Raw genomic sequence first — 18,084 nt, 5'->3', positions numbered from 1 at the left:
GTGTGTGTATATACATATACATATTAGCTTTCCTATAATTATTTGGTCAAATCTGGCAAGCTATGATGCGTATGTGTATTAAATGCAATCCTTATCTTAAAGATACACTGTTCCGGAAGCGTCTATACTCTCTGTACTTAGAGCCTTTGCATGCTGCAAAACCCTGTGGCTTGGCACGTTGTGCAGGCGGCTGCCGCTGGGAGCCGGAGCCTACCTCCTCCGCCCCCTTCGCCCTGCGGCCGGCGAGAGCCGGGCCAGGGCCGCGGGGCCGGGGGGCTGCGGGGCCGGGGGGCTGCGGGAATGCGGGGCTGGGGGCCCGAGGGGCTGCGGGGCTGCGGGCCGGGGCTGCGGGGCGGCGAGGCAGGGAACTGCGGTTCACGTGATGCCGTGCTCGCATACCGATGTTTAAAGGTCTTAGAGGAGAGGGGAGGAAAAAAAAAAAAAAAAGTGTGGATGCGCTTAAGTTTCAAGTTTGGGAATGGATTTCTCTTTTCCCCTGTCTGCCTGCCGGCGGGAAGGCTGGCTGAAGCCCGCTAGCCAATGCAAACGTGTGTAAGTATATTCGGCTGTCCGGAGAATGGCCCCTTAGTTTTAAGGAGGAAACGCGATGACTAATTTTAAGAAGCGTTTAATCCTAAAAAGAATCGGTTTCTTGACGAGTTTAGGGAACCCTATAAAAGCCACGACTCGGGAAAATAATTAGAAAACTTGTGCAAAAGATTTAACAACTAATTGGATCCCGCAGCGAGTCCGCAGAGGACAAGTTGTTCATTTGTTACGTTTGTGTAGACTAAACTGTGCTCCGCAGCAATGCAATAAGCCGGCGACTGCTCACAATAGGCCCCATGAAAAATAATCTCTAGCTTGAAGATGTTATCGCAAACGCTTTAAAGAGCTGGAATTAGAAAGGCAGAAAAGAGGAAGAAAAAAAAAATGCCGGGGGTGAATACAGAAAAAAATAGCAAATCTGAATTCTTGCAAAGAGAATATTTGTCATGCTGAAAGAATAAGGGAACAGAGAAGAAATCTTCCGAAAATAGGTAATGAATAAACAGATGCAAGCAAATCTGCAGGGAAGAGAGAGGAGTGAAAGGTTATGGATGAGAGATGGGACACCCAGCTCTGCACTATGTGGGGGAGAAGGAGAGAAATCTCTGATATTCTTGGCTTACACTCTCACTTCTGCAATTCAAAATTAATCATCACTATGAGAAAAAGGTTGCTTTGTTTGGGGATGAAGAGATGATACCACCACTTGGAAGCGCCTACCCTCCCCCACATTCTTCGCTCTATTGTCATTAAAATAAGTGATCGCAAAAACTGAAAAATAAATAAAATAAATAAATAAATAAAATAAAATAAAATAACTCCTTTGCAACAAACCTATTGGAAATAATAAAATGAAATAGGTGTGATTTAAACTCTTGAAGCCCCGAGACCCTATTCTGTATATTTGTGCCCAAGCAAATGTAAAGAATGGCATCTGCTACAGCTGACAAAGGAAATGATTTATTATTTATTACTTCCAATTGGTTGTATACTGTAGGAAATCCAATAGCACATACTTAAAGTATTACTTAGTTTGCATTGTGAAAAAATCCGCTGACAGTGTACTAAAAGGAGGAAGAAGAGAAGTCAGGTTGGAGGAAAGCACAATGTCGCCATGTCAGAGTTTTGGGTTGCCTAATAAGCATTAATTAGATAAGCGTGATGCATCATAATTCCTGAAAAGGGTAGCCCTGATGTATGTCTCTCCAGACTTTGTTCCAGTAAACTCTCGCTCTTAGTGCTCTGCTTTAGGTTCAGTACAGCGAAGTGTTGCCTAAGCAATTCAGGTGCCACATGCTTTTACCTCTTTCCCTTGCTCTGTGGGAAGGGGTGGTGATTGGGCTGGTAATTTATTCACGTTTCTATACACACATTACCAGCAAAGAGACTGGCTTTGGAAAGAAAAAAAAATCCCATGAAGTTGTCATGGGTTGTAGCAGGACTGCCAAGGCCCCAAATATGCCTTTACCTTTGCCTGCTACCCTTTTGTTCGCTGAGAATGTCTTTTAGGCTCTACTTTAAACAGGCTCGTTCTGTGGAGAATGCAAGACGTTATTTATTTTATTTTATTTTATTTTATTTTATTTTATTTTATTTTATTTTATTTTATTTTATTTTATTTTATTATGCTAATCTAAGAGTAATTATGTTATCTGATACTTGTTTCCATGGTGCTTTATGTGTCAAATCCTCGAGCTAATCTTTTCAGGATTATTTATTTTTATTAATATGCATTTCTAGAACGTTGCGGCATTTTAGCGTCGTTTCTTCAGTGTTTCCTAATTTAGGATGTTTATGGGGGACGGGTGGTCTTTATGGAATTAAGGAGCTATTGTTATTTTCGTAGCTGATGTTTGAGGTGATTAATTTTGCTTGCACAGATCGTAGGAGAAGAAATCTGCTTATCAAGAAACCACCCATTTTAAGATTTTAAGATTGCATTTGCAAACATGTTACATAAACTGTAACTCGAATCCACCATAGGACATATAGTCGTCCAATTTTTGACAGATTTTGTTAAAAAATCTCTTGTTTCAGTAAAATAATATCCTTTACGTGGAAGGTATTCTTACGCAAGTGTTTTAAAGGCAATGAAGAATTATATATTTTGCCTTAAATGGCACAAATCTCCTGTTTGGGGGAGTGATAGATTTTTTAATGCGGTGCTTGAAAAAATAGTTTAACGGGGACGTCATTTTGCTCTTTATAACTCCTTTTGATGATCATTAAGATTTATGTCAGGAATTATGATTCAGGTACACACCCCCTCACCACTTGTGTTAATACGAGGTCTCAATCACCACATATTCACTGCACGCTCAAGCAAAACTCCCACTGAACTCCAGTTACGTTCAGGCTTAACCACACAAGAGTTTTGCTTAAGAAACAACATCGAACAAGACGTAGGGATTATATCCCTGAATTTTCTCTTCTGAAAATCCCTGGCAAAATGTGCCTGTGGACTGTCTGTGCTGTATGCTTGTTTTTACACCCTCAAGGCTGCAGCCGCCCGAGAGAAGGTACATGCACATACATGTTACGTGCCCTGAGAGCCCAAAGGGTGGAAATAAAGAAATGTGTGTGTCTACATGCACACACACAGCCCTACAGAGCCGTCGATCCACGCACTGGTGCCTGCAGCAGCTCCTGGGCAGCTCGGCGCCCCGAGCAGTTCTGGGGTTGTTCACTCCCCCCGGCCCCCCCGCCCCTCGGTGAAGGTGCCTGGGTAAATGGGTCAAAAGTGCTGGAGAAACTGGGTTAGCGAGAGGTGAAGGTGAAGATCATTAGAGGTTTTAGGGCTGGCTGTGGCTGTTTTGCTGGGTTTGTGTGACTGTGCCCAGAGGGCGGAGTTCCTGCACATTCCTACCTCACCGGAGAACCTGCCCTCAACTCCACTGCAGCTACTCCAGAGAGATGGGACCCTCCAGAAGAAACCTGCCCAGCAATCCCAGCGAGCCTTCCCGCCAGAAGGGTAGGTGCACTTCAGGAAAACCTTCACTACTCCTTCTCCCGGCAGACAGATCCGTGGGATCTGAGCGAACCGAGATGACAGACTTCTGTCTAAACGTACTGGTTCCCCGTGCCCCCTGATAAGCAGATCGCCCGTGCAACCGAAGCAGAGTTTCAAAGCACCAGTTACACTAGAACTGCGTGTGCCTAATGTTAGGATTTTTTTTTTTTTTGGTCTCTTCCTTAAAGTGTTTCCTCCCCCGGCCTCCCCCCTCCCCCTCGGGCTCTTTCGTTTCGATCGGTAAGTTGGAAGTTTTCTTCGCCGCTTTAGCAGTTCTCCCGCTTTCTCTCGACATTTCTGGTTATTTTATTAACGCGCTCGTTGTTTGCTTGCCTGACCCTAACGCCACAGACAGTCACCCGGGTGCAATGTTGTGTTTGCCTCTTTTAAGATGCCAGGAGGAACTGCCTCTACCTGCGAGAAAGGCGCCCGATGGCACCTGGGGACGGGAGTCCGCCGCCGGCACCGGGTGAGTGCGGATTTTCCTCCTCTTACGTGTGTCCGCTGCCCTCAGGATGGGGGGAGCGGGGCCCCCGACCCCCCCGGAGCGGGCTCTGCCTCTTCGGCCCCGACTGAAGCCGGGGGCGTCCCGGGGGTGCCCACGGGGCCCCGCCGCCGCTCTCTCGGGGCGAGGCGGGCTGCTCGCTCCGTCGCGGCCCTCCCAAAGGCGGCTTTAGGACGGCGGCCGTGGACGGGATCTGTAAGGAATGTGGCTTTTAAAATTATTATTTTTACCATCTGAACCTGTCATTCGAGAAAAACCTACGGGCTTCTTTCACCTTTCGGGCGGTGTGTAAATAGCGTTAATATTCCCAAATTGTCAGGAAAGTGACTAAATGCCAGCAATCTGGGAGAGCCGGGAGAGGGACCTTGTAGGAAGCCGTGCCTATAAAGCTCCGGAGCTAGCGACCCGACCAGCGCGCAGATTCCTCTGAAAGGTCGAGGCACTGCCTTTGTCTGCCCACACCCCAAACTCCGTGCCCGCCTCGCGGCTGCTCCGCGGCTCCCTCCCGTGCCGCCAGCCGAAATCTCGGGGTAGCAGCGGGAGTTGCAGCACTGATTTGCTCAGCTCGGGTGTGCTTGTGGGTGGGGGCAGGCGTGCGGTGCGTGGGCAGGACCCCGGGGACGGGGCCCTCTGTGGACCCCTCGTCCCGGTTTGTGTTGTCCCGAAGTGGCCGAGGGAAAGAGCAAAGGTCCATGGCCCACTCAGATGGGGGATTTGAACTCCCTTGCTCCTGTCACGTGTACCCTCGTGAAAATAATTAATTTCTAATACACAGCAAATTAAATTTTCCGAGCTGCCGTGAGAAGAGACACCTCACCGCGAGGGCAAACGGTGCCTCGTCCCTGACTACTTTAGCGGTGTGGGAAGTGGGGCGGTTCACGGGACGCAGCACACGCAGGCGGCGGCTTTCAGCTACCCCCCCTCCCCCCCCCAGGCGTGTGGCCGGCCCGGCTCACACCTGCACAGAGACTCCTCGGGGGGCACGCGTGGGGCGCCGGTCGCCTCCCCGCTCTCCGCTGAGCCGGGACCCATGGTGACAGCGGGGACCCATCGCGACAGAGGGGCCCCAGAACTGAGTCGCGGGGCCCGGACACGCGCGTCAGCGGGGCGGTGCGGGGGCCGGGCCGGCCGGGGGGCGGCGGGCGGCGCTGCGGCGGCGCTCCGCGGGCTGGGGGCGCTCTTGCCTAGCGGGAGAGTCCCGGGCCCGGCTGCGGAGCTGCGGGGCGGCCGCCGCTCCCGGAGCTGGGGAACCGGCGGCAGAAAGCCGAGCAGCCTCGGAGAAGTGCCCGGAGCCGCCTCGGAGGCCTGGCGCTCACCTGCCGCTCGGTGAACCTGCGTGCTGCAGGCGGCCGGCGTTGGGGCGTGGAGGAGTCGGGGCCGTGCCCCCTCCCTCCCCTTTGGATGAGAGGAAAAATTGGAAGCGTCCTTCTCCGTGCAGGCTTAGCTTTGCGTCGTGGTAGCCACCGAGAGATACACGGTGAAGTAGGGAATAGAGGTTAAAGTCGTCTTCCCGTGGCCTGCTCCAGGATGGTCCGATCCAGGAGAGGTATAGGAAAAGTCGCCTCCCTCTCCACCGGTGAAAAATAAAACCGTGAAAACCCGAAAAAAAAAAAGAAAAAAGCCCCCCCCCCCCGCCCCCCAAAACAAAGGAAATAAAACGAACCGCCAAAATAATTAAATAACTAATCAACTAGCTGCAAGGTGTTTTTTTTTCTTTTTTTTCTTTTTTTTTTTTCCTCTCAAGACTGTGTAACAGAATACAGTATCAGGCTAGTGAATTAAAACTGAAGCGAGAGGATTTGCTATTCTCAATCGGGGAAATGAATGCGGACTGTCTGCAGAGTCCGTTTCAAAGAATTATCTCTAGGGAGTCCTCCAAGTGTACTTGGGGTTACCCGTGATTTGAGAGGAAAGACTAAACGGGAGTGACTCTGAGAAAAGCCTGCCATTGTCACCCTCGCTAAGGTGAGTAAAGCATCTCTGTAAAGTTAGCTGCAAAGAGCTGCTTAACCTAAGACCGAGAGGTGAAAGCTCTCCGCACGAAGCGGCCTGAATTTCCAGCTACAAAGGCGGCACGAAGCCCCGGCTCTCCGGGGTCCGTTTTCCGCCCAGGGGCATTCCGAAACCTTTCCAATTGATTTCGCAGAGGCACCTCTTGCAGGGAGGTAAGGGCACGTGAAAGGAGCCCTTCCCCTGCGGGGCGCTCCCGCCCCGCTGCGGCAGGGGCCCTGGGCGCTCCCAGTGCCTCCCCGGAGGCTGCGGCGGAGGCAGAGCTGTGCGAGGCCGGGCTGCGAGGCCGGCCTCGCCGAGCTCCTCGGTGACTTGGAGGCTCTCCGACCGAAGTCTTCGCCCCTCAGTGTTCCTTAGTGGAAGGAAAAGAACTCGCAGTCCCCTCTCCACCCCCCTCCTTGCCGGGTTCCCACCCAGAAATGATCTGATTGCAAGTATTTGAGATTAGATAGTCTGTTAAATTAATCATATCCAAGAGGAGACAGGTATCTGCCAAGAAATCTGGCTGAAGTCTGCCTATCGGGTAAAAAACCGGAATTCTTTCGAACCAAAGCTAGACGATTTAAATTGGAGAATTAATAAAAATAATAATAAAAGGAAGTTGCATTCTCACAAAAATAAGCAAAACCTTATTCTAAAACACCGCGCTTCCCAAAAGGCCACGATACTTTTGATTGTTAAACACGGGTAATATTTATCGGTTACCAGACTGTTCTTTTGACGCAAAAATCCCGGTGATGCCACATGAGGACTTGCATTTCCCTCCTTTTTATGCTCCACGCAACCCAAGCGCTCCCTCATCCCCACACAAGTGTGTTCCCAAAAGGGGATGTCGGCCCCGACGAGACTTTTCACTAGAACCCGAACGAACGAAAGCCGGGACCTATTATTCGAGAGGTCCGTGGAGGGATATGGTTAAACGCACATCACATAATGACATATATTTTTATCTTGCCATGGCTCAGAGCTGACTTTCAAACATTCTGGTGATAGGTAAATCTCCACTTAGGTGTCTGAACCGCACTTCTGATGGCGAGTACATCTGGAGCAGGGAATCACAGTGGTATAGAAGGGCAAGTGTATTTTTATTCGTGAAGAGTATACACACTCAAGCGGGACTATGAAAAACAGATGTAAACTAAGCAAATAAAAATCTCACTGTTGTTCTACCAGTGATCTTTTCCCTTTATATCTGTATCTCTATGGCTATATATATGTGCGTGTGTATATATATACACATGTATATGAACACATATATTTGCCTGATCTTTTCTGAATGTGAACGTGTCCTCTAGCATTCGTCAGAAAAGGCAGCACTGCGTGTTACTTTTCTTGCTTGTTTATTCTGTTTGAGCAAAGTTGTTTGTTTTTTTCTGGTAAGCGTAAGTTGCCTTTAGTTATGTCATCAATATCATTTGCATTTAGGCAGAAGGGTAGGATTTATTAGCTCTATTTTTATTATTAAATCAGTGAAGGTAGAAGTACTAATAATTAAATACAGATCTCTCTGATTGCAGGTTGGAACAGCAAAATCGATTGTCTCTTCATCAATAAGACAAGTGTTGAGTAGCTTGCTATTGATTAGTATGTTTATTTATGCAGAACTTTAGCTATTTGCTTACATATTTCGAGTTCTTTGTCTGCTAATTATTATACCAGATTGGTTTGAAAGAAAGAGCTTAGACTGGGATACACACTTGACAGATCCATTCTTAGCTAACCTGATAGTGGATTATTGCAATCCAATAAGTTTAACAAATTACTTATACGTGCTTGCCTTTCGAGCAATTAGGAAACCGTTTCAGATTAAAATCCCTTGTTGCATTCGGGGTCGGTTCATTTAAATAAAGGGGCATTCTGTTTAGATATTTTCCGAATTAAAAATGATTTTTTGGATCCGCAGAGGCTGAGCAGGAGTCGATGTGTACTTCGCCTTCTGGGCCTTCTTTTGTCAGTGCGAAGCACCTTTCCAGCAATACAGTGGACCCTGGGGTTTCCTTTGGATGGAATTTAAGAATCGGAGTAATCTGAGTACAGAAATCAGGAAAGGGTATATTAAAAAAAAAAAAAAAGAGAGAGAAAAGAAAAAAAGGAAAAAAAATAAAAGGAAAAAAGGAAGGATCGGCACTCGGATATTCGGAGCTCTCCAAAGAAGGCGATATTTTCAGTTGCTTTTGGCTTAGTGATTGAATCTGTTCAAAAGCTGCCTCCCCAGCTTTTCTGTGGACGACCTGCTTTGCAGCCGTCCCCTCCCAGGACGGCAGAAGGCTGACATTTTGTTACACATTTTAACCCGCTTTTACCCCCCCCGAGCCAGGCATGTTCTTCAGCCGCCGTTTCGAGCAGGGCTCCGCTTTATCCCTCTCTTTCCTTCTCTGCTTCGACAGCGCCGGCACGGGCGTCCCGGCGGCCGGGGGCCGGTGGGAGCCGCGGCTGCCTCCTGACGGTCCCCGCCGTTGCTCCGCTGGAGTTGGGGCGATGCCCGGGGGCGACTGCCCGGGGGTGGCAGCTGGGGGGTCGAAGCCCGGGGGTCGTGGGGCGCTGCCCGGGGGTCGCGGGGCTCCTCGCTCCGGGCTGGGCGGTGGGAGCCGGCCGGCCCGCGGTGCTGCCCGAGCGGCGGAGCCCTCTCTTTCCTCCTTTCCCTCTCGGCAAGTTTTGTTGTTGTTGTTGTTTGTTGTCGAGGGGGTGGGGGTAGGGGGGTGGGGATTTTTTTTTTCTTTTACCTCCAGCAACTGCTGCTTTACAACCTGTAGAGATAAGACGGCCTCTCATCAGATGATCGCAGAGATAAGTAATCTCTCCCCTTGGTCCCTGGTATAGTTGACCGTATGCGCTTGAATCTTAGAGCGCTAAGTCTTTCCTGTGAATGAACGAGAAAACACTCGACAGGTCGTGAATAATCGTTTTAATGAGTGTGTAAAAGCGTGCGACGGGGTGCACGGAGCTGTCGGGTTAAACAAACAACTTGTACCCTGACGAAATCCGATTGTTAAAGTGCAAAGTGGTGTCAGTCCAATTTCCATCCCAGTTCTAAATACCACAGATCTAAGTCGCAGGAGTCCAATTTTCCCCATTAAGAAAAATAACAATATTTTCTGAACGTAAGTGCGACCGTCCCTTATGTTAGCCTTTGACGAAAAAAAAAAAAAAAAAAGACCAGTTGAATATTCAAAAGGTGTCGAAGCTCCTTCCATTATTTTCTTATTATTTTTAAGAAATCAATCTAAAAGTGTGTTTGACATTTTCCTAGATATTATCAGAACAATGCGGTAAATATTTTCCCTCTGTGTTCTCCCCCCCTTATGTTTTTTCACAGATCACTGGAGGCAAACATCGAATTAATTGGATCTCAGTGACTGAGGTTGGTAACATTGTGCTGAACTAAGGTTATCTCTGACATTATGTCCAGGTGTCTGCAAGAATTTTTAGGCATTTCTAGAGAAGGTAAATCCAGAGAACACCTATCATAAAATTAAAAAGTGGTTACAATATTGCACACACCAAGTCCAATTTACCTCACTCCTGTGTGGGGTAGTACAACTGTGTTCTGTAGTAATCTATATAGGGACTATAAATTCCTGAGAGAATACATGGAGTTTACCTCTGCCATGAGAATAGCCAGGTCTGTTTCCTCCACAACTAGAGGGCCTTGCACTATTTTGCAAATGCAAAACCCACTCCTTAGGTCAATTGATTATTTTTTAGGGTTGATTATGTAATGGCTCATATTACTTATGATTATTGCTGCTGAAGACTTCCAGAGCAACTACAGGTCTGGTTCTCTCTGTGAAAACTCGTTTTCAGATATGTTCTCAATTTCTCTGAAAATACCAGTTTGAGCAAAGTGAGGCAAAGCAACCCCAGCTGGAAACCAAGGCTGTTCAAAAATTTCTCCATAACATGGTTCAGATTTTCAAAATTAATATGACAACAGAAAATAGAAGGCATGACAAAAAGTATTCCTAAGGCTATAGACTTAATCGGGACCCAGTGCAGTTTGCAGTGATATGAATGGGAAATTTACTTTTGATGAAAGTGGTAGTCGAATCTGACCCTTCGTGAACTGGATAAGAACATACAGAAGGCTTTAGTCTGAAGCCGATCTCCAGAATCGTAACATTTTGAATTAAAACATAGATTTTATTTTATTTTTTTTAACCAATAGAATTTTATTCTGGTCTTTAGGAGCAGTCTAGTAGGCATTAGGAATGGATATAGCTAATTTCGTGTTCCTAAGCACGGCAGAATTGCCGCTCGTACTTTCCTTTCAGAGCGGTGTTAGAGAGAAAAGACAGAAGGAAAAGAGAGGGAGAGAGAGGCGAAGGGGAAAAAAAAAAAAAGAAGAAGAAGAAGAAGAAAAAAAAAAGAATAACCCACCCCGCAGGATTTGGGAGCGGATCTATAACTAATGAGCCATACGATCATATGTCAGTATTTAACGAGCATCTGACAAATGTTCTGGGCATTTTCAAGCATGGCTTTGTTCGGACTGTGGGACTTGAAACACGTCGTTGCGCGGGCCAGTCTGACTGGTGAAGACTGTCAAAGTCGAAATGCTGTCTGTTCCCGCTGCACTGGGGAGCTTTGCCTTGGCTCTGCGGGGGAAAAAGAGATGTAGGATCAGCCCCACAGAGGAAAGATAGAGGAGAATGAAAGACAAAGCGCAAGAACATGTGGCTCCTGAACACAACAGGACAGGAGACTGCATCCTGAGAGCTAGGCAACATTTCTCATCCAAATGAAAGAATAATGCCCTCCTACTGCAATTACAATTTCCTCTGCAACAAAAACACGCGTAAAATGGGCACAGTGGATAGCAACGACCTATCAGTTTCCTGCTGTAGTTCTGCTAATAAATAAACTTCTAAATGTTTAAAACACTCTATCTATCACATTCACAAGATAGGTACTGTAAATTCCTGTTGCAGATATACAAACAGAGATCCAAGAGGTTGCCTCTGTTTTTGTATCTCTCTCTCACAAGAAATGCACTATCAAAACATTAATTATATTTGAAAGGGAGCAGATTATTTGTTTGAGAAAGAATTACATTCTTGAATTTATATTCCACGCAGATCTCTCCTCCTGTCTGCCGAGAGGGTTGAACTGTAAATCTGTCTCAAATGATGTACCCCTAAAATGTAGGTAGGTGTGTCACATTAGAGTCGTAGAGAGATGGGAGATAATCTGTAGGTGCTTTTAGACACCTCTGTGGGATGGGTCGTTAGGGAATGTCGAAATCAACATGAAATCGCGAATCTAACATGTGAAGAACATACACCCCTGTTCTCTGACAATGGAAACACAAACACACATAGACACGCGGAGCTGAGCCTAGGTAGTTATTAAACACTGTGACTCACGGGAGTTCGGGCCTCCAGTTCCTGTTTATTTTTAAAATGCCACATGCACATCTTGCAGTAGCCGATAGTTGAAAAGCTACCAACCGTGTGACTCATGAGCCATCATTTAAAGATTTTACCTTATTTCCTGCTCTTCAAAAGTCTAATAAGGGAGTTAAACAGATGCCCTTATCGTCTTCTTAAAAAAAAAAAATAGTCTTGGCGGTCTGCTGGGGCTTTCTTAGAAGCTCTGAAAGCCTGTCCTTGAGATCTTATTTTTCCCCTCCCCACTAAGCAGCCGTTCAGTATTTCCTAGCCTACCTTCACGTGCCCTTAAGTGTCTCAACAGGATTGTTCCTTGGCATCAAAGCCACTTTGGCGGCGACTGATGCGACCAGTCCGTTCAGAAGGGTGTCTGGGGCTATCTCTGCACGGCTGGGGGAATGTGTCAATAAATCGATACCCTTAATTTGGGACCCGAGGAAGCCGCGTTAGCACCGGGTCCTGAACGGTGGCCCCTTTTCTCTCTGCCTGCCTTTCTCGAGAGTCCCCGAGCGGCTTCCTTGAGCCCTGGGAAAGCCAAGCCATGGGGGCTGAAGGGCGGTCGCACCGAGGACGGGGGAGCCGGGGGGGCCGGGCTTTCTCGCCTGCGGCTGTGCCTGGGATGTGCTCTCTCCCTGATTAGGTATCTGTGGAGGAAGAAGGTGTCGCGACGAGAACCGCCTGCCAGCCAGAGCGGGGACCTGCCCGGCAGAAGGCTACGTGATGGACGAGGGCTGCGTGGTCACGATGCAAAAGGCACAGCGGGACGGCGTGCTGGCACCAAACGCTTTTTTTTTTTTTTTTTTTTTTTGTTCGCCACAACCAAAAAGAAACATGGAGGGGGGCGAGGAGGGAAGGCAGTGGGGGCTGGGAGGGAGAGATCGGAGAAGTTAGTGGTTGTCTGGAGTGTAAACACGAGTCCATCAGCTCCTCGGGAGAAGGGCGGCTGCGCTCGGCAGACCCGCGGAGCCGCAGGACGCAGGAGGGGCGGAGGCAGCCCCTGCCCGCCCCGGGTCCCCGCCGCACGTCCGGAGCCCCGAGGGCTGCAGGACAGCGCTGGGCACCGCAGCCAGCCCACGCGTCTTCCGGGCCCAGCCGGGCTCCTCGCCGATCGCCGTGCCGTCGAAGGGGCCCAGACATCAGCCCGGGCTCGGGGATGGGACAGGACGGGGATAGGGTGGCATGAAACAGCCCAAGGACTGCAAAATCCATTTAAGTCCTCGCTTAGCTTGGTGCAGATCTCCCGCTCCTCCCTCGGACTTGGCGGACAAGACTGCAGCGGCCGAGCCCGTCCGTCTTCTTGCGTTGCTTGTGACCGCGCACTGTACTGCCGCCGTGCCAATAAACGCTCCGAGCGCGGCTCAGCTGGCGGCCAGTGGTGCTTCGGCCTCTCCGCCCCGGCCCGGCCCGGCCCGGCCCGGCTCTGGCCCGGCCCGGGGCTGCGGGGTCGCCTTTGGGTGCTCTTCGTGCGTGGGCGGGGGGCTGCTGTGCCTCCATCGTTTTGCACCGGCACCCAACCCCATGCCTTTGCAAGGGTCTGCCTAGGCCTGCGGTGCACCCAGCGCTCCCAGGGGTGCACCCAGCAATAGGATGCGGTTAAACCAAGCTTTCCTTCGCGCCCTGACACCGATACACGGTGCGAGGGGCTTGGCCGTCGTGCAGCGCCGACGGTCGGTGTTCACCCCCGGCAGCTGCAACAGGGAGGAGAAAGGGAACGTGGGTGCTACCAGCGTCCCCTGCCCACTTTCCCCAAAAGTTCAGAAGAGAGAAGGCCAGGAAAAGAGAAAAAAGAAGGAAGATCTACACAAGTGTAGAGAGCGTTCAGGTCTCTATGTATTACTATTATTAATCATAAAATCGCAGCAAAACAACGGCTCTCTTATAAGGGAAATCTGAGGAGCGCAGTGAGCTAAGTGGAAGCTCTGTTTCCAAGGCAAGGCAGGATTAGTTCACTGCACATAATAGCCAGTGTGTAGGAATTGCAAATGAACATCACCAGCAGTGCTGGAGTTACCCTCCTTAAATTAATATCGAGCTGGCTTCCTTGCACAACGTGTAAATAACAGACATTTCTTAGCTTTCGAGGGGAAGAAAGATTTTAATTTATTTATATATGAGTGTATTTTCCCGTGATTTAATCCAAGAAATCCCTTTCCCACTGTATCCAGATAGCAGTGCAGGAATTTGGGATGCTGGCCCCTCAACCTGCTTTGCCTGATTAAAACAAAAACCAAACAAACATAAAACCCCAAGCAAACAAAAGAACCCAAACCAGCAACAAAAAACCCACAACCAACCAAAACCCACAACCAACCACAACCAACCCAACCCAACCACCAACCTTAAAACCAAACAAACGAACAAAACAAAACAAAAAATGACACCCGCATCGATCCAGGGCAAGCCACGGGTGATGAGCAGCCGTGCCTGCCGGCAGCCCCGTAACAGCAGCGTGGACCGGGCGCCCCAGCACTTGCTCTGCCCAGGGTTTGGCCCCGACCAGCGGTGCCTCCTCCAGCTCCGAGCATCGGGGGCTGCTGGCGCACTCTCCCAAGGTGTCATCGTAGACGCAGGCCCGTAAATCTCGGCTGAACCAATATTTCTATCCCGTCATCAGGCATGCAAAGGGGGGAAAGTAATACATTTGATCTTCCGCTGCAAAGAAGGGAGAGAGAGGCTCCAGGGCTCCTTCAAACACTTCAGGAATTAATGGGGGAGGGGAAGGGGCTAGGAAGGATGGATGCGTTAAGATGGTAAAATAAAAACATGATATGAAGATATATTTACTGTCATCTCAGAGCCAAAACATTTATGCTCCCACGCCTTTTTTTTTTCTTTTTTTTTGAACAAATAGGAACTGAAGTGATGCATTTTAATTATTTTAGGAAAATAAGCGAGAAGGCTCGTTTTCAGAATCTAAATAAATAACAGAGTGTTCTGTGCTGATGATGTCTCTAGCTCATGATGGCCTCATCTATGCAGCCACTACTATGAGCTCTGAAACCCTGGCAAGAATGGGGTGTTACTGGCGATTTCTGAAAGGAACTATCCATTATTTGTAAGGTTTTCTGAAACAGAACATGCAAAGAATTTTCTGACAGACAGAGGTGAAAAGGGGGCCAATATTTTCCTAAAGCTTCAGCTCAGAATGTTGAGTACCTAATCTCACTATTGTTTTAAGTCGAGGTGAGGAGCAATTTTCCTTATTTTTCGAATAGTTATTTCAACTCTTTTCCCCAGTAGTGCAGAAAGGACACGTTTCCCTGCTATACAAGGAGCTGGATGCCTTGCAGTCTCTCAGATCAGCTTTTTTGTTTTGTTTTGTTTTCCACTGCCTGATATAATTCCTGATGACTTTATTCCTGCATACAATGTGTCCTTAATCTCTTACAGATTGCAGGGAGCTTCCTGAAGGAGAGTGATATTTAGAAGATTCACTTTTTCTTTTGGGAAGAGGGGAGGAGGGAAATATTCCCTTCACCTAGAAGTAGAATCTACTTATGTGTAGTCAGGAAAAAAGGAAAAAGAAAGAAAAAAGAAAAAAAGGAAAACGAATGAGTGAGAACACAGCAAAGAGAGACCCTTCAAGACCCTTCAAGAAGCACGAAATATTATATAACAATTGTAGGGAACACTAAACCACATGCACTGGTAATTCCATAGCAGAAAAAATTAGTCATAATCTTCCTGTGTAAAGAAATTAAATCAATGATGGGTTTCAGTTCTCTTTTTGCAGAAACACCTAAAGCATTTAAGGCTAGCAGGGTTTAGTCCACAAATTTTTACCCCCAAATGGGACTCCTCTTCACAACTTTAGTAAAGATTTTCATTATATTTCTGATGCTCCTCTCCTCTGCCCTGACTTCCAGTTTGGAGGGGGTAAATTCTGTTACTCAAACTCTGCAGCCAGTTTCCATCAGCTTAAAATGTGTCCAGTGAAAAGGAGAGTAGAGTACTATCGACAAACTCGTTTCTTTCCCTTTATGGTGTGTTTGCACTGCACCTTCAAGTCTTGCCAATGAAAGGTCCAGAACTGCTGCTTTGGAGGCTGTGTCATCAGTCTGATGAGAGCAGGAACTGCAAGAAAGTGGATAGCTAGGAAAAGTCACATTTTTTTCCCCGATTCAAGCACAACAGCAGCATCAGCAATTGCAACAGCAACATTGAGACCACATCAAGAAAAAAGAAAGAATGAAGAGGAAAGAAACCTGAACAGCAGTGAGGACGAATATAAATGTTTAGCAGAGCAGGAAAGTACTACTGATTTTTAGCCTATGTAACTCCTACCGAAAATATGCAGCAGACCATAGCTTGTACTACTCAGACGGGTGACAACAGAAGATAGTGATGGTCATGGATGTCTGAGTGCTGGCTGGTTTCCAGCATGTGAAGCCACATCCACTAATGTTCCTAAAAGTTTTCTGATACATCTCTGCCCCTACAAGCAAAGCAGAAAAGTGCTTGCTGCCTTGTTTTCACGTAGATCCTAACACTGTCCTGGATTTTCCTGTACACTTCCACCATGACCTGTGTTGAAACTATGAAATGATGTCATTGATTTTGAAAGAAATGTACTTTTATTGATGGAGAATAGATGGCCTAACAGGATCTTCCATCTGTACATTCTCAAAATTTACATTTTCACGAAAACAATAGGCCAATTAGCATATTAGCTTGGGATACTCATTATTTCAGATTTCAGATTTAACTGAAGCTAAAAAAGTGATGAACAATGTTGACAATACTGAACAATGGTGACTTACAGAGTGTTATCATTACACTTCAAAAATAACACATTGATGACAAGAAACTTTTTTTTTAGGGCTATTAAGACTGACTTTGAATCTTCCTTCTGGCACCTAGAGTGGGGAGCTGCCTTCAGTAGTATTGGAAAGTCCTCTTGATGTTTGGAGAAGAAAAAAGTTTATTTTCCATGTAAGGACACCAGTATCACATACACTGTGCACAATAGCAAATCTGTCACATGAAACAATGGATGTTCCTGTACATAGAGAGAAGAAGAAAGGTTGCTCCTGATGTGTCCTTTAAGCTGGTTTTTTTTTTTTTTTTTTTGACAATGAGCAGGATGATCATTGTTTACAGTTTTGCAAAACCTGAAACAGGGCTAGTGTGATTAGCATGTGATTCACATGCAAAAGCTGATCTCAGGTTTACCGTTTTGTGTTTCTGCTCTGCTATTGTTAAAAAAGTTCCTTTATTCTGTGACCAAAAGTGCAGAAGCAGCTATCTTGAGGTAGGTTTTCTTGGTACATGGTCTGAATTAGCTTTCAGGGAAGACAGTTCAGAAGTCAATGTCAGGCTAGAGCTTCCAAGGTTGACCTTTACTAAATCTTCTCCTTATCGAGACATGAGTAGAAGAACACTTTTGAAATGCTTCAAATCCTGAACACTGCTCTGTTGCAATGAAACATTATAAAATTATAGAATATGATAAGGGCAGGAAAACAAGAGGGGCATCCATCATTGTTGGTCTTAGAAATAGAGAATGAAGGTCATGAAATGCTAGCTCCTTCAGTGAGAAGTTCTCAGGTACGTGGGGAGCAGCACTTGTTATTTCAGGTTTTCACATTTTGTGTAATAAATTCCTTACACAGATCCATGACCATAAGTCCACTCAGAAAGACCCTTAATGGTGAACCTTTCTCTTGGATCACTAAGTATCTATTGTATTCACCTTCCATACATCTATGAGTACTCTAACTGGACTAACATTTGGCATATTTCAGCTTTCAGTTGTGGTCCAAAGGTTGACAATTAAATGTGGAGCACCAAAGGCCCGATATCTCATTTTGACAGATATTTTAAAGTGTACAAAATATTATTGCCTCAATAGCCAAATAATATTGGCTCAAAAAAAAAAATACAGGACTTATATAAAGGTGGCAGGGGTAGGCTGCTTTGGGCTGCTGCATATTTTAAAGCCTAAACTACAAGTAGCTTCTAATTTAATAAAAAGTGCTTTGAAAGTTGCTAAGCAACTTCTAGAAATCTTGCTTTATGAGAAGTTCATTTGTTTGTTTAATTTCAGAAAAAGGTTGCATGTTATTATCTGTTCCATAAATCAAAAGAAAAATGCATAATTGAAATGCAGTAGGACACTTCAACACTTTCTTTGCTTTCTATCTTTTGCAATTAAAACCCCTTTAATTGTCTTGTGAAGTTTCATCAAGTATTCAACAAATGTTATCTATGTATAAAACTTCAACAGATTATTGAGTATGCAAAGAACCAAAGGAAAAAAAATTAAACAGGTTTGTCATATGGTATGTGTTTATCTTAACCTTTCTTCTTAAAAAAATCTCATCTACTAAGTACTTTTATCAGACACTAATTATACTCTTTCTGAAAAGAATTTCTCCAACACCCTTCAGTGCCTACACCCTTTAATCATATCTCATTACATCTACCTAATCCATCTCTTTTTCACATTGCCAGAGCTCATTAATAGTTTTAAAAGCCAGTCCTGGACATTATCTTTCCGTTCTATAAAAATATAAATTATACCAATAATGTTTTATTCCTAGATTTCATAGGCATCTATAATTAGATAAAAAAATATTTGGCAATATTGAAATTTCCTCTAAAAATAACTCTTTAAAGTATGT

General features: G+C 46.3%; 1 protein-coding gene across 6 annotated transcripts; it reads left to right on the top strand.

The window, feature by feature from the left end:
• Positions 1-280: 280 nt before the first annotated feature.
• LOC310900580 (uncharacterized protein) lies at positions 281-17,737 on the top strand. Of its 6 annotated transcripts, none has more exons than XR_014585236.1 (6): positions 281-552; positions 3,450-3,520; positions 3,951-4,028; positions 9,391-9,435; positions 11,150-11,215; positions 12,102-12,828. XR_014585236.1 is itself a non-coding variant. In XM_083838756.1 (6 exons), coding segments are annotated over exons 5-6 (948 nt in total). In that variant the 5' UTR covers positions 281-552; positions 3,450-3,520; positions 3,951-4,028; positions 9,391-9,435; positions 11,150-11,213; the 3' UTR covers positions 13,048-17,737. The 6 variants fall into 6 exon arrangements, 4 of the variants coding, with proteins under 4 accessions (XP_083694882.1, XP_083694884.1, XP_083694885.1 ...); XR_014585237.1 differs by having other exon boundaries at positions 11,150-11,219; XM_083838756.1 differs by having other exon boundaries at positions 12,102-17,737.
• The last annotated feature ends 347 nt before the right edge of the window (positions 17,738-18,084 follow it).

This window comes from Anser anser (genome assembly GCF_964211835.1).
Source record: "Anser anser genome assembly, chromosome: 5".
NCBI lineage: Eukaryota > Metazoa > Chordata > Aves > Anseriformes > Anatidae > Anser > Anser anser.
Note: the sequence above shows the minus strand (reverse complement) of the source record. Positions and strands in the feature narration are given on the sequence as shown.